General features: G+C 55.6%; 1 protein-coding gene across 4 annotated transcripts in view; it reads right to left on the bottom strand.

The window, feature by feature from the left end:
• CSF1 (colony stimulating factor 1) overlaps positions 1 to 11,577 on the bottom strand; it is a 16,479-nt gene extending 4,902 nt beyond the window's left edge. The window contains exons 1-8 of one of the 4 annotated variants that reach the window (XM_015595473.2): positions 10,436 to 11,573; positions 9,555 to 9,677; positions 8,207 to 8,269; positions 6,478 to 6,648; positions 4,277 to 4,424; positions 2,072 to 3,090; positions 1,464 to 1,516; positions 1,068 to 1,126 (exon numbers count right to left, since the gene is read on the bottom strand). In XM_015595473.2, coding sequence (XP_015450959.1) covers positions 1,081 to 1,126; positions 1,464 to 1,516; positions 2,072 to 3,090; positions 4,277 to 4,424; positions 6,478 to 6,648; positions 8,207 to 8,269; positions 9,555 to 9,677; positions 10,436 to 10,462 — 1,650 coding nt within the window. In that variant the 5' untranslated portion in view covers positions 10,463 to 11,573 and the 3' untranslated portion in view covers positions 1,068 to 1,080. Of the gene's footprint in view, positions 1 to 31; positions 199 to 1,067; positions 1,127 to 1,463; positions 1,517 to 2,071; positions 3,091 to 4,276; positions 4,425 to 6,477; positions 6,649 to 8,206; positions 8,270 to 9,554 lie in introns of those variants that run through there. The other 3 variants (XM_025052232.1, XM_025052233.1, XM_025052231.1) reach the window with 3 other exon arrangements.
• Between the last annotated feature and the right edge of the window lie 271 nt (positions 11,578 to 11,848).

Below are 11,848 nucleotides of genomic sequence, written 5' to 3'. Positions count from 1 at the left end.
AAAAAAAACAAACTAATGCAAGCTTAATCTGTACAAATAGCAGAATACTGTCCAGATCAAGGAAGATAACAATCCCACTGTACTCTGAGCTGGTCAGACAACATCTGGAGTACTGTGTCCAGGGCTGGGCGCCACATTTTCAGAGGGACATTGACAAACGAGTGTGTCCAAAGGAGGGCGACCAGGATGGTGAGGGGTCTGAAAACCACATCATATAAGGAATGTTTGAGGGACTTGGCCACACTTAGCTGAGAGAATTCTTAAAGGGGTCATGGATAACTGATTAGATACTGATTAGAGGGCTCTCATGAGACTAGGAGGGAGGGCCTTCACGGGGGGGCGGTGGGCAGGGAAGCCGGTTATACCTCACACGAGGACGGACTTCCACATGGTGCTATTGGGGACACAGCAAGGAGCTTGCCCGGGACTGACAGTGTGTGAGTGAGAGCTGGGTGACGCCCTGTCAGGGATGTAGAGAAAGGGAGCCCCTTTGGGGTGGGATGCTAGGCCAAATGACCTCTGAGAGCCCTTCCAAAGCCAAAATTCTATAGCTCCATGAACCCAAAAGCAGGAAGGCAGAAATGATCTTGGCGGAGAAGGGTCAAATCAAGGTGCAAGCAGAGAGGGAGCTGGCAAGAGGTGTATGTCGGGGGCAGCTGCTGCAGGAGCTTGGGAATCGAGCTGAGAACGATGGGTTTGAAGTGGTTGGTGATGCACAGCTCCTGAATTTCCCCAGGAGGGTAAAGACCTTACACAAGAGGATTAAGGTGGTTCTAGGATGGAAGGTGGCCGCAAGACTAAAGCCCAAGGCAGAGTAACCGAATGTGGAGGTGATAGTGCTTAGCCTCAGACGGGGTGATGGGAATAGAGGGGCCGCGGGGAGACCTGAGGACCCAGGAGAAGTTTCGCCAGCCCTGGTGACGGATGGAAAGGGGAGTAGGAGGCAGGGGGGCGAGTCAAGTGTGTGGGCCTCGGGGGACTTGGTGGTATCACCAACGAGTTAGGGTGACTGGAAAAGGATGTAGCTCCTTTTAAGGGATGGAGAAAGATCCACATCAGAGTCTTACCTTAGAATTCCCTCTACACTGGCAGTTCCACCTGTCTGTCCTCATCCTGGGTCAGGGGGCTGCGGGTAGAGCGCAAGGCTGGTATGAGACGTCGGCAGCGGCTGAGTAGTGAGGGATACCCCTAAGGTTGTCCCCCACCTCCCTGCACATGTGCTTCAGCCCCCTCAGCTTTAGAAGACCCAAAACTGCTTAAGAAATAAGGAACTGAGAAGAAATAAGGAAAAATCCCAGCTAGCAAGGAAAGACTAGACATCCTTCCCGCTCTCCACCCCGCCTCCTGTTCCAAGTTGCATTTCCTCAGAGCGAGTGAGAGAAAGTCTCCCCCAAATCTACAGGGGAAATAGATGCCGAGACAGGCCCCCGGTACCTGCAGAACCCCCCGCCCCAAACTCTCACCTGCCCTCTGGTTGCTCCATGGGAGAATCCACTGTCTGAATCTCTTGACGGCTCTGGGGACAGAAAAGAGCAGACTCACTGAGCCGCTGGGGACACTGTGGCCCACGCCCAGGCCAGGGTGTTGGAGGAGCTGATGAATTCCAGAAGTTTCTCCCAGCTCCCCGGAAGTGGGATCAGCCAGAGGGCCAGGGGAGCTTCCTAAAGCCTCTCTATTGGCGATGCCCATTTCTGGCAGCCGTGCAGGCTACCTGCTATCCTGTGGCCCTCGGGCCGGGCTCTGCGGAGCCCCAGGGAACGCCCTGTCCTGGCCGTCACACAGCATTACTTTCCCCTCATCCGGGTTCTCATCCTGCTATTGACCCACGGATATTCTCTCCCACTCCCTGCTGCTCCACCCCTTCCCGTTGACTTTCTAGCCTGAGCCCTCCCCATTCTTGAAGAAACCTCCATTTCAACCTCCCCTCCTCTGTGCTCAGTCAGCCACCTGTCTCGGTGTCTGAAGAGCCCAGGCTGAACCCAAGCAGGCATCCCACCCGCTGGGCCTGCTCCTCTACCCGCCTGGGCCGCTGCCTCGGGAGATGCGCTCCTCTCCCTCACCGAGCTCTTACCCGCCGCCTACACCTGTAGAACAGGAGGCCGCCCATGGCCAGCAGGACCAGGATGACGCCGCTGGGTATCAGCAAGCGAAAGGCAAACCCGTGGCGCTGGGGTTCGGGGGGCGGCTGCTCATGGCCTGCATCAGTCAAAGGAACGGAGTTAAAATCAGCAGGGGGCTTGGCCGCCCCCTCGCTTGCTGGACCTCCTTCCAGCTCTGCGGGGCTCCTCCGGTCCCTGGTGCTCCTCTTGCCCTCTGGCTCTCCGAGGGGCAGCACGTTGCCCCAGGAGTGGCTGCTGGGAAGGCTTGGTCCAGCAGAGAGGGTGGAGGGGCCGCCGAGACTTTGCGGGCGCAGTGATGGGGTCTTGGCAGAGCCTGGCTCCTGGTGGTCTCTAGGCAGAGCAGATAGACGGCCTGTCTTCTCAAATGCGTGTCTCTGAGCCTGGCCAGTGGGTCTCCCAGGGCCCACCTTGGGCAGGGGGCTGCCAGTCACATCCACTGACTGGGGCTCCTCTGCCGATGTGGAGAGCAGAGACGTTGCTGAGAACGGGTCGCGGGGTCTGGTGGCCTCCGCCTGGACACTGCCTCCTCCCAGCCTGGAGGAGGAAAGCTCTGCCCCTCGAGGTACAGAACCCTCACTGGCCTCTCCGGAGGCCTCTTCTAGGCCCCAGTTAGTGCCCAACACAGAATCAAGCAGGTCTTCCATCCCAGAGACGGGAGCCTCGACAGAGGAGAGGGGCTCCGGTGAGCTTCCAGTGGGGCTGCCCTCGACGCCTGGGGTCTCTGGTGTCTCAAAGCTCTGGCAGGTGCTCCTGGGTGGTCGCTGCTTGGCACTGCTCAGGTCCACTGCACGAAGGGGCTGCTCACTGGGCAAGAGGGAGCTGTCCTCTGTCCCCTTAGAGTCGGCCCAGGTCAAGCCAGCCATAGGGGCCATGGAGGGGGCAAGGGGCTGCTGAGGGGAGACAGAGGCCAGGTCACTGCTAGGGGTGGCTTTGGGGTACAGGCAGTTGCAATCAGGCTTGGTCACCACATCTGAAAGAACCACAGAGAGAGAGAGAAAGAAAGACGGGGAGGATATAGAGTCACCAGCCTTCAGCACAGCTTTCTCAGAGGGGATCGAGAGGGGGACATCGGTCTGGAGATCTCCACATCCCCTGACTCCGCCCTTGGGATGAGGAGAGGGCAGGGCTGAAGCCGATGCTCATGACACTGGCTATAAGCAGGAAAGGTGCGAACTGTAGAGTCTTATGGGCAGAAAGCAAAGAGGGGTTTCGAGGCACAGACCGGGGTTCAGGGTCAATAAGGACCAGAGAACAGCCCTTCCCGAAGTTCCAGCTGGCCAGACGCCAAGCTAGGGGTGATCAGTGGCCAGCCAGCAGGTTGAGCAGTAGTCTCCAAGACTAACACAAGACACCCTCAAGCCCCAAAGACAATGCATTGGCTGGAAGCAGCAAGGTGGTTTCATGCACAGTGAGGGGCCATACAGTCACAGCCACAGGCGGGAACGGGCTGAGGCTAGAATGTGACCAAGGCTTGAGGCCTTGAGATTGAAGCAAAGAAACTGGTGTTGGCCATCGGCAGGTGGTAGGGCCTCAGCCTCTGCCTCAGGGAGCAAGGTTGCATGTAGGAGGGCACACGTGGCACAGGACGCAGAGACGAAGACACGCAGGGTACACATTGTGTGCAGCTGGGCCAGCACTGGGAGAGTTTGAATGATGCTCAGACTTCACATCCGGCCTGTCCCTTGAGGGGACACTCAAGGCATCCTGAGGATTTCTGCAGCCAGGATATCCTGGTGATTCGCCGCAGGACTCCTGGAGCAAGGGCCCTCTGCTCTCTCCACGAAACCCCCCATCCGTTCAGCCAGCCTGCAGAGCTGGTGGGGAAGCTTCCATGCCTACGGGGCTCTCCGAGAGGGGCCCCTTCTCCACTCCCTAATATCACAGCCACCGACACGATGCTTCTTGATGCCTCAACATGCAGACATATGTAGGTGTGCATGCACACACATGTCAGAGCAGACATGCGCCCAGGACCACTCAGAGGTACACGAAGCCACATATGTACATGAAACAAGCACATCTGCACACACAGGAGCATGAGTAGCAGCCAGGCTGCCTCCTGGGGGGTCCCTCCAGCCCCCTTCTCACCTCCCAATCCCTGCTCTTTTCTATACCCCCTCCCCCGCCGCACACTTTCTGGCCCCCTCAGTGCTTACCTTGGCTGGAGCATTTAGCAAAGCTGTTGCTGCAGTTCTTGCTGAAAATGTTCTGGTCCTTTTTAAGGAGATTCTTTGTTTCATTAAAGACATTCTTGATCTTCTCCAGCAACTGGAGGGGCGTCTCACTGAAAGGTCGGACACAGGCCTGGAAGGACAGCGGGGCCCCCCTCGGTGAGGAGGAGCACTGGCCTCTGTTTCCAGATTGCTTGTCAAACGTCCTTGGCCTTGCTCACATCTGTCTTATTTTTCTCTTTCGCTTTCTCCCTCCCCTCGCCCCTAGCTTGTGGCACAGTGCATCCTGAGGCTGTGAGAGACGTCGTTTATTCACGGATCCATGTAGCACGCATACATGTGCCAGGCATATGGTAATGACCTGGGAATCATGCAATGGACAAGAGAGGTGATCCCTGGCTGGATTGGACATTGAGTCCAGCAGGGCACGGGCACTAAACCCATGGCTGCAGGTGCAGTGAGCCCTATGAAGAAGTACTGGATGATCTGAGAGTGTAAAACAAAGAGAACTAAAGTAGAGCTCAGGGAAAGGCCCCCAAAGAACCAACTAAAAGATGAGGAAGACTAAACCAGCAAGGGATGCAGGGTTGGAGAGAGCTCTCCAGGTGGCGGGGACAGGCTGTGCAAAGGTCCTGAGGTGGGAAAGCCTGAACCGTTGAAAGGCTAAAAGGAGGCTAGAGTGGCTCCAGTACTGCCCTCTAGGAGGAGAGTGGAGAGATGCAACTGAGAGAGGTCATAAGGGCGAGGTCCTGCGGGGCCTCTCTGGCCGTGTCAAGAACTGTTAACCTTATCCACAGAGCACAGAGAAGACATTTGAGGGATTGTCGAGGAGGTGGGTGGGTGGCCTGTGGTGCGGAGAGTGGCCTGGGGTGGGCCATGGGGCTGCGGGCCCTCTCCAGCATCGGCGTGTCTTAGAAGGAGGGCCAAGGCTGCCTCAGCTCCGTCTGCTGAGCTATTCTTTCCTCTTCTGCTTGTGGGACTCGGGTTCCCCACACCCACAGGAGCACTGAGGAACTTTGCACACCGCTGGTCGTCCTCCCAACTCCTGAACGGCTCCTTCTCAGGCTCCTTACCAGGCTCTCCTCCTCCACCTGACCTCTAAATGCTGGCATTCCTCAGGGCCGTCTTGCCTCTACTTCCTCTCTTCTATTCACCCTGATCTGGCACCTGCCTCCAACAGCGACCACCAAGTTGTCACGTCCTGTCTCTGGCTGGGACTTGCGCTTCCTGCCGGCCTCCCAGCCTCCACACCAGCTCCCTACCCTCCATTCTCCACACAGCGACCAGAACGGTCTCACAACGCAGATGAGGTTAGGACACGGGCCCGTTCACCGTGGCTGCCTTCGCGCGCTCTTTAGGACCTCAGGTGCTCTGGCTCCCACCTCCTGTCCTCTCTCCCCTCCACTTCCAAGCCTTGGCCACGCTGCCCACACTTTGGGTTCCTGAATATGCAAGTTTCTGCTCACCACTTTGTGCATTGCGTTCTCTGTTCTGGAATGCTCTGACCAGCCTTCTTGCTTCCTGACTTACTCACCCTTGGACCTCAAATGATTATTTTCTTACTCAGAAGCCGTCCCTGGCTCTTCCTCCCCACCCCCTTATAAATTAGTCCTGTTTCTCCCTCTCAGGGCCTAATGGGGTTCTCCTTTATGGCTCACGTCCTCACCGCCTTCAGGTTTTTCCTTCTGCAATGCAGCTACTTCCATCCGACGTACCACGCATTTGACTTACGTATTTTGTTAACTGTCTCTCCACCCCCAAATGTAGGCTCCATGAATGTGGGGATTTTTGTCTGTTTATTTTGTTCCCCAGTGTCTAGAACAGCGCCTGGCACATAGCACGCACTCGTTAACTATTTGTTGAATGAATGACTAGTCCTCATGGTTTGCAACTCTGTTTGCTTGAGCCTTTGTTTGTTTATAGGCTGCCAACCTCACATCACTATGAGCTCCCCGAGAGTCCAAACCGTGCAGTCCTCATTCATGAAGAAATTGAAGGCCTAGCGCTGTGCCTCCTGCACGGTTAGTCCTTAGTAAAGGACACAAAGTTTCTTCTTTGTGTAAAGAAGAAATGAATGAGAGAGTGAGGGAAGAATGTGAATGCGTCCTGTGCATGTGGGCAGGGAGGGGGCCGCCACAGCCACCGCCTGCCCTTACGCAGTGCTCCCGGCTCCAGGACCCTCCTACCTTGTCCGGCTCCTCATTGTCCTTGGGGAAGCAGACCTTCAAACTCACAGAGAGTTCCTGGAGCTTCAGGATGGCATTGGCATTGGAGGTGTTGTCTTTGAAGCGCATGGTATCCTCCATGATGTCTTGCACCAGGAGAAATGCCTTCTTAAGGTAACAAACGGGGTCTTTCTGAAAAAGGAGAACCTGGAGTTGACGGTCTGGCTGATGCGGCCTGGGAACCCAGGCTCTCTGCCAGATGGCCACCGTCCCAGGCCGACGGAGGGCTGCAGCCGGCCCTCCTGCTACCCGGGGGAGAGGCCACAGGCCACAGCGCTTTGGTACTTAGGAGGATGCTGCCCTCAGCTGGCCTTTCATTCTCTCTCCTTGGGACCTGGCACTGCTGGGGATTGGGGTAGAGGAAGGAAATGTGGATTCTGGTTAGAGAGAGCTTCAGGTTTTTGGACAATGACACTTTAGCCAGAGTGGGGGTACATGAGGAGGGTAGGCACTGGGGAACTTCTCTTTCTTTCTATCTCTCTTTACCATATGGTTCCTTCTAATCCTCTAGGCCGTAGAGGTGCTGGAGATACCTCATGGTCCAAAGAATAACCTCAGTGTTTTGTCTCCCTGAAGAGATGGTGGTCGCCTCAACAGAGGCTCTGCTTTAGCTCTGTATTCCTAGTATCTGGTCCACTAGGTTCCTAGTAAATGCTGGTTAAAGCATTAGTGAGCAAGGGAAATAATGAAATATGGAGGTTATTATCTGGACTGTGAGGCGGCCTCCAGTTCTAATAGAACTACATATGGGTCAGGTAGGAAGAAACTCAGAGATGGGTGCAACTTCTGGGCATCGTGGTGGTTTTGCGTGAAGCACGAAGATGAACAAACAAAATGAGGGCTAGGGTAGGGGCCCTTGGAAAGGCATTACAGGCATCAGGAAGAGCTTGTGCAAAGGCCCGGGGGCAGGAAGGAGCGGATAATGGAGGTAGTGGGTGGGGCCGTGTGGTGGAGGCTGCAGCTTGTGAACCCCAGGCTAAACAGCCTGGGCTTCTCCTGGAGTGAGGGAGGCCCCTGACAGGTTTGGGGAAGGGAAGGGAAGGTAGCAGGTTAGGGTTCCAAGAGCTCCCTTAATTGGAGAGATGAGGGGTACATCGGTGGCAGCAGAGAGCACATTTCAGAGGTTCGCTTCTTTAAATAGTCCAAGCAAATAGTCCAAGGGGTGGGGCTGGGCCAGGCCCCAGAGCTTCTGGGAGGCCGAACCAGCAGAACTTGGACTGGCTGGGGGTAGGATAGGAGGACGAGGGAAAAGGCTGGACTGACTCCCTGCTTGCTGGCCTGCTGGATGGAGGTGACATCCTTAAGCAAAGCATGTGACCCAGAAGTATTGGTTTGCCTTAGACCTTCGAGCCAGGCTGCATGGGTACAAATCAGGCCTCTACCCCATGCTAGCTGTGTTCCCTTAATCTCTCTGGGGTCAATAAACAAGATGAGTGTGCCATAGAGTGGTTCCATCAGGCTTAAATTAGAGAAGTGCCTGGCACATAGTAAGACCTTGACACGTGCCAGGCCAGAAGAAGGGAGCAGCAGGGGAACTGAGCCCCTCGACCTGCCCAACTCTGGCCCTTGGTGCCCCAGACTTAAGCATCCAGGGATCCTCATACCCTCACGCTGCCCAGCTTTAGGATTTCTCCAGCTTTCACGCTCCCACGTATACCTGCCCTGGGAAACACATAAAGCCATAACTCACCAACTGTTCCTGGTCTACAAAATCAAAGCCAATTGGGCACGAGGTCTCCATCTGACTGTCAATCTGTAAGAGAGAGTGAGCCAGTGGTGGCAGGTGGTCTGCAGCTCAGCTGAGCTTGCCTGAGAATGGGGACTAGAGTTTCTGGGCGAATCAGGGTTTAATCCTCATCCACCTACCCCTAACCACACCTAGAAAGACAGAACCAAGGCTAGAGGAAGACCTGTGTCTTTCACATGCCCAGGTGAGGGCAGTAGAAGAATAAGAAGTCTCTTCCTTTTACCTCCCACTCCAAGACATCGGACAGATGCCAGCTTGTTATAGGAAAGAACTATCTAATAGAGGATACAGGACATAATCTCCTGTGGAAGGTAGTAAGCTCCCTGTCATGGGTGGAATTCAAACAGAGGCTAAACAAGTTCTGGGGCTTCAGGATCTGTAGGGCCTGGGGCTAGATGCCCTGAAAGCCCTCACTGGCCCCCAGAGCAGTGGTTCTATGATTCTAAGCCTCAGAGAATGCCGCGGCTCTTTGGTTTGCTTTGGGCTGCTGTGGCAGCTACATGCAGGAGGAAAAGTATAGGGGTAAGAGAGGCAGGAGGTCCAGCCTACAGGCCCTAAGATCAGGGCCCTGAAGCTGGCCTTCACCAGTCATGTCCCGCCCTGCCTGACTGGCCAGAGGGATGGTAAATTCCCTTCTAAGCAGGACAGCAGCCATGACAGCAACCCGATTCTGCTTGGCAGAAACATGTTTGGAATTGTTGACGACTGCTGGCCCAAACAGGATGAAGCACAGGCTCCTTCATGTCCCGGGTGAGCAGGTCATCCCAGCTCCATGGCTCGGGCAAGAGCCAGGGACATGAGGGTAAAGGGCTGGGAGTTAGGCAGGAGCCTCCCCGCCAAATCTGGCTGAGGCCCAGGTACCAGGCTGGCGTCACATTTGGGAGTCCAGGAGCTAGAGGCAACATCTGGACACAGCAGGCAGACTGAGCTGGCTCCTCAGAGGAAGCATCCCACTGAGGGACAGACAGCAGGCCTCACAAGCCTTTTCAGTGTCTATGATTGACATTCCAGGCAATCATTCACCTAGGCAACCAGCTGGAAGCCCACCCTGTCCCCTGCCAGCAGGGAAGTCAGAGATAGCTTCATGGATGGGGTTGGGGTTGGGGTCAGAGGCCCTGACCTTGAGAAGGTCAGTGAGGGGAGTATCAGTGGAGCTAGGTGGGGGCCACAAGCCATGTTCTCCACAGCCCTGTTTCTCTGCCTGCCGCCCCTCGCTTTGACCCTGCTCCTTGGCTCCCACCTCAGTTTCCCCAGTGGGGAGAAGGTAAGGTAGGTGTGTCCACACACTCACCAGCTGCTGCAGGAGCTGCAGGTGCCCATCCCCGATCATGTAGCTACAGTGGTTCGACTCCTCCTCGGTGATGCTCCTGGTCACCAGGAGACAGAGCAGCAGCAGTCGGGGGCCCAGCCATGTCTGTGATAGAGAGGATGTCATTTCTCCCCAGGAACTCCATGCCTTCATACCTATAAGGCTACAGGCTCTGCCCCTCACCCCAGGATGCCGCATTCCCCAAATCCAGCTTTCTCAGGATTGCCTAACAGCCATGGCACAACCTTACTCTCCCTCCAAACAACAAATGTCATCTCCAAGAGGCCCTCCCAGGCCAAGCCTTCCTATACATTGAACTTGTACTAAGGACATGGGAGGTATGCCTACCAGTCTACATTCCATTTACTCAGGAAACTCCTCGAGTGCAAGACTTACATCTAACCATTATTCTATTCCTACAACATCAAACACTGAGCCAGGCATCTTGTGAACTGCCTTCTCCTCTTAAGTTCATGTTCATGTACCAGCTTCCAGACTTCGAGCCAGAGACATTTTCCTTGCGCCCAGCCCTTCCTCCTACCTGATTCCACACAAGTCTGGCTCTGCTACTAGAAAAGCCAGGGACCCAAACGCAGTTTCACTGGGAGCCCATCCTATGCCAGAGACCTTTGGAGCCCTGCGCATGTGTGTCTAAAGGAGCCCAAGCAATTAATCAGAGGCAGGCAGCAGTACCAGCTCTAGGCCATCCGCGGCTGGCACCTGTCTCTCCGAACCCCATCAGACTCTGCCGCCAGTCAGCCTCATTAGGCTCTGCATCCAGCCAGCCAACTCTTAACATGTCAAGGACGTTTCCTGAGATCTCTCTCCGCTCTCAGCACCCACCTGGCCCAGTAGCTGCTTACCCGAGAGATGGGACTGGCTCCTGACATGCCCCTTCCTTCCTCTTTCCTTCCTCCTCTCCCCTTCACCCTCTCCTTGGCACTAAGTCTTCCCTTCTCCAGTCAGAGGTAGAGAAAAACCCTTGGGCTTTCTTTCCCCAGCTGGAAGTCGCCTCTTGGCAGCTGATGTCCCCAGATTGAAGGCAATGCTGTCAGGATGGGGTGAGGGCTGACATCGTCCTGGGCCCTGGGCTCTGCCTCGGTAATCCAGATGGATGAGACAAATACTGCAAATCAATAGCGCGTTGGAAGGATACAGGGAGGATACAGGTATCCTTTTGGAAGGATATAAAACAGCGCACAATGACATCCTGATTTACATGTAACTAAAAGCCCAAATGTTCGCCCGCTTTCAGCCAGGAGGAGAGGCCCTGGCCGAGCTACCGGGGAAGTTGCAGCGAGGAAGGACCTCAGCAAGGCTTCAAAAGGTGGGGAGAAGTTGATGCAGAGAGAGGGAGGGTGAGGCCTGGAGGGAAGAGGTGCAGGATGGCCCAATGCCCTTCAGCACAGGGATGTGGTGAGGGCCCTGGCCTGACAGGAGGAGGGAGAATGTGGAAGAGGGAGGTCAGTCATGGGAAGAGGTAGGACAGTCATGGGGGGAACTTTGGGCTCTGCTGGGCGGTTGAGGAGGTAGCCCTGGGTGGGAATGACTGCCCAGGTCCTCAGGAACTTCTGGTTCAGGACCCACTAGAGGAATCTGGGACATGCAGGAGGTTCGTCTGCTCCAGGCTGGCTGCCACTGAGGCTCTGAGCCCCGGATGTAAGCAGTATGGAGGAAAGGGCCTGTGGGGAAGGGGACGCTCAGGAAGACATCCTTGCCACAGGCACTTCAAGATAGTGATGTTTGAGGGCAGCAAAGAGAGGACAATGCTTACTCTCAAGGGCTGCCCGTCTTTTAGAGCCATTTCAAGCATTAGTGTGGAATGAGTGTAGCCACCAAAGGAGGCCACCCCTGCACCTGGGGCCCCAATTTTGCCTCAGAGACGGATCTCGACAGGCACCCAAGGGTTAACAGTCTCGCTTGCATCTGGCTGGGCTGCTTCTTCTCCCCCCTCCTTTTTTCCTCCCACCCACCAGCCTTGGCCTCTGGGGCAGCCAGGAAGTAATCTCTGTTGCAGGCTCGGAGAGATGCTGGGACATCTCAGCCCAGCTGTCCATCCTCACCTGCCTTCATTCTGTTCCATCTTCCCCATCAGCAAGGTCGCTGGAGAGACCCTGGCATGAGTGGACCCTCCGGCCGCCCTGTCGAAAACCAGCCCACTTTTCTCTTCGCCTTTTCTTTCCTCGCGGTCTCACCTCCAGCTGCTTATCTTTCTCGTGCCACCTATCACTTCGCCCTCCTCGATGTCCCCTCTCAGCCCAGTCTCCTCTTTCTCA

This window comes from Pteropus alecto, unplaced genomic scaffold (genome assembly GCF_000325575.1).
Source record: "Pteropus alecto unplaced genomic scaffold, ASM32557v1 scaffold106, whole genome shotgun sequence".
Taxonomy (NCBI): Eukaryota; Metazoa; Chordata; class Mammalia; order Chiroptera; family Pteropodidae; genus Pteropus; species Pteropus alecto.
Note: the sequence above shows the minus strand (reverse complement) of the source record. Positions and strands in the feature narration are given on the sequence as shown.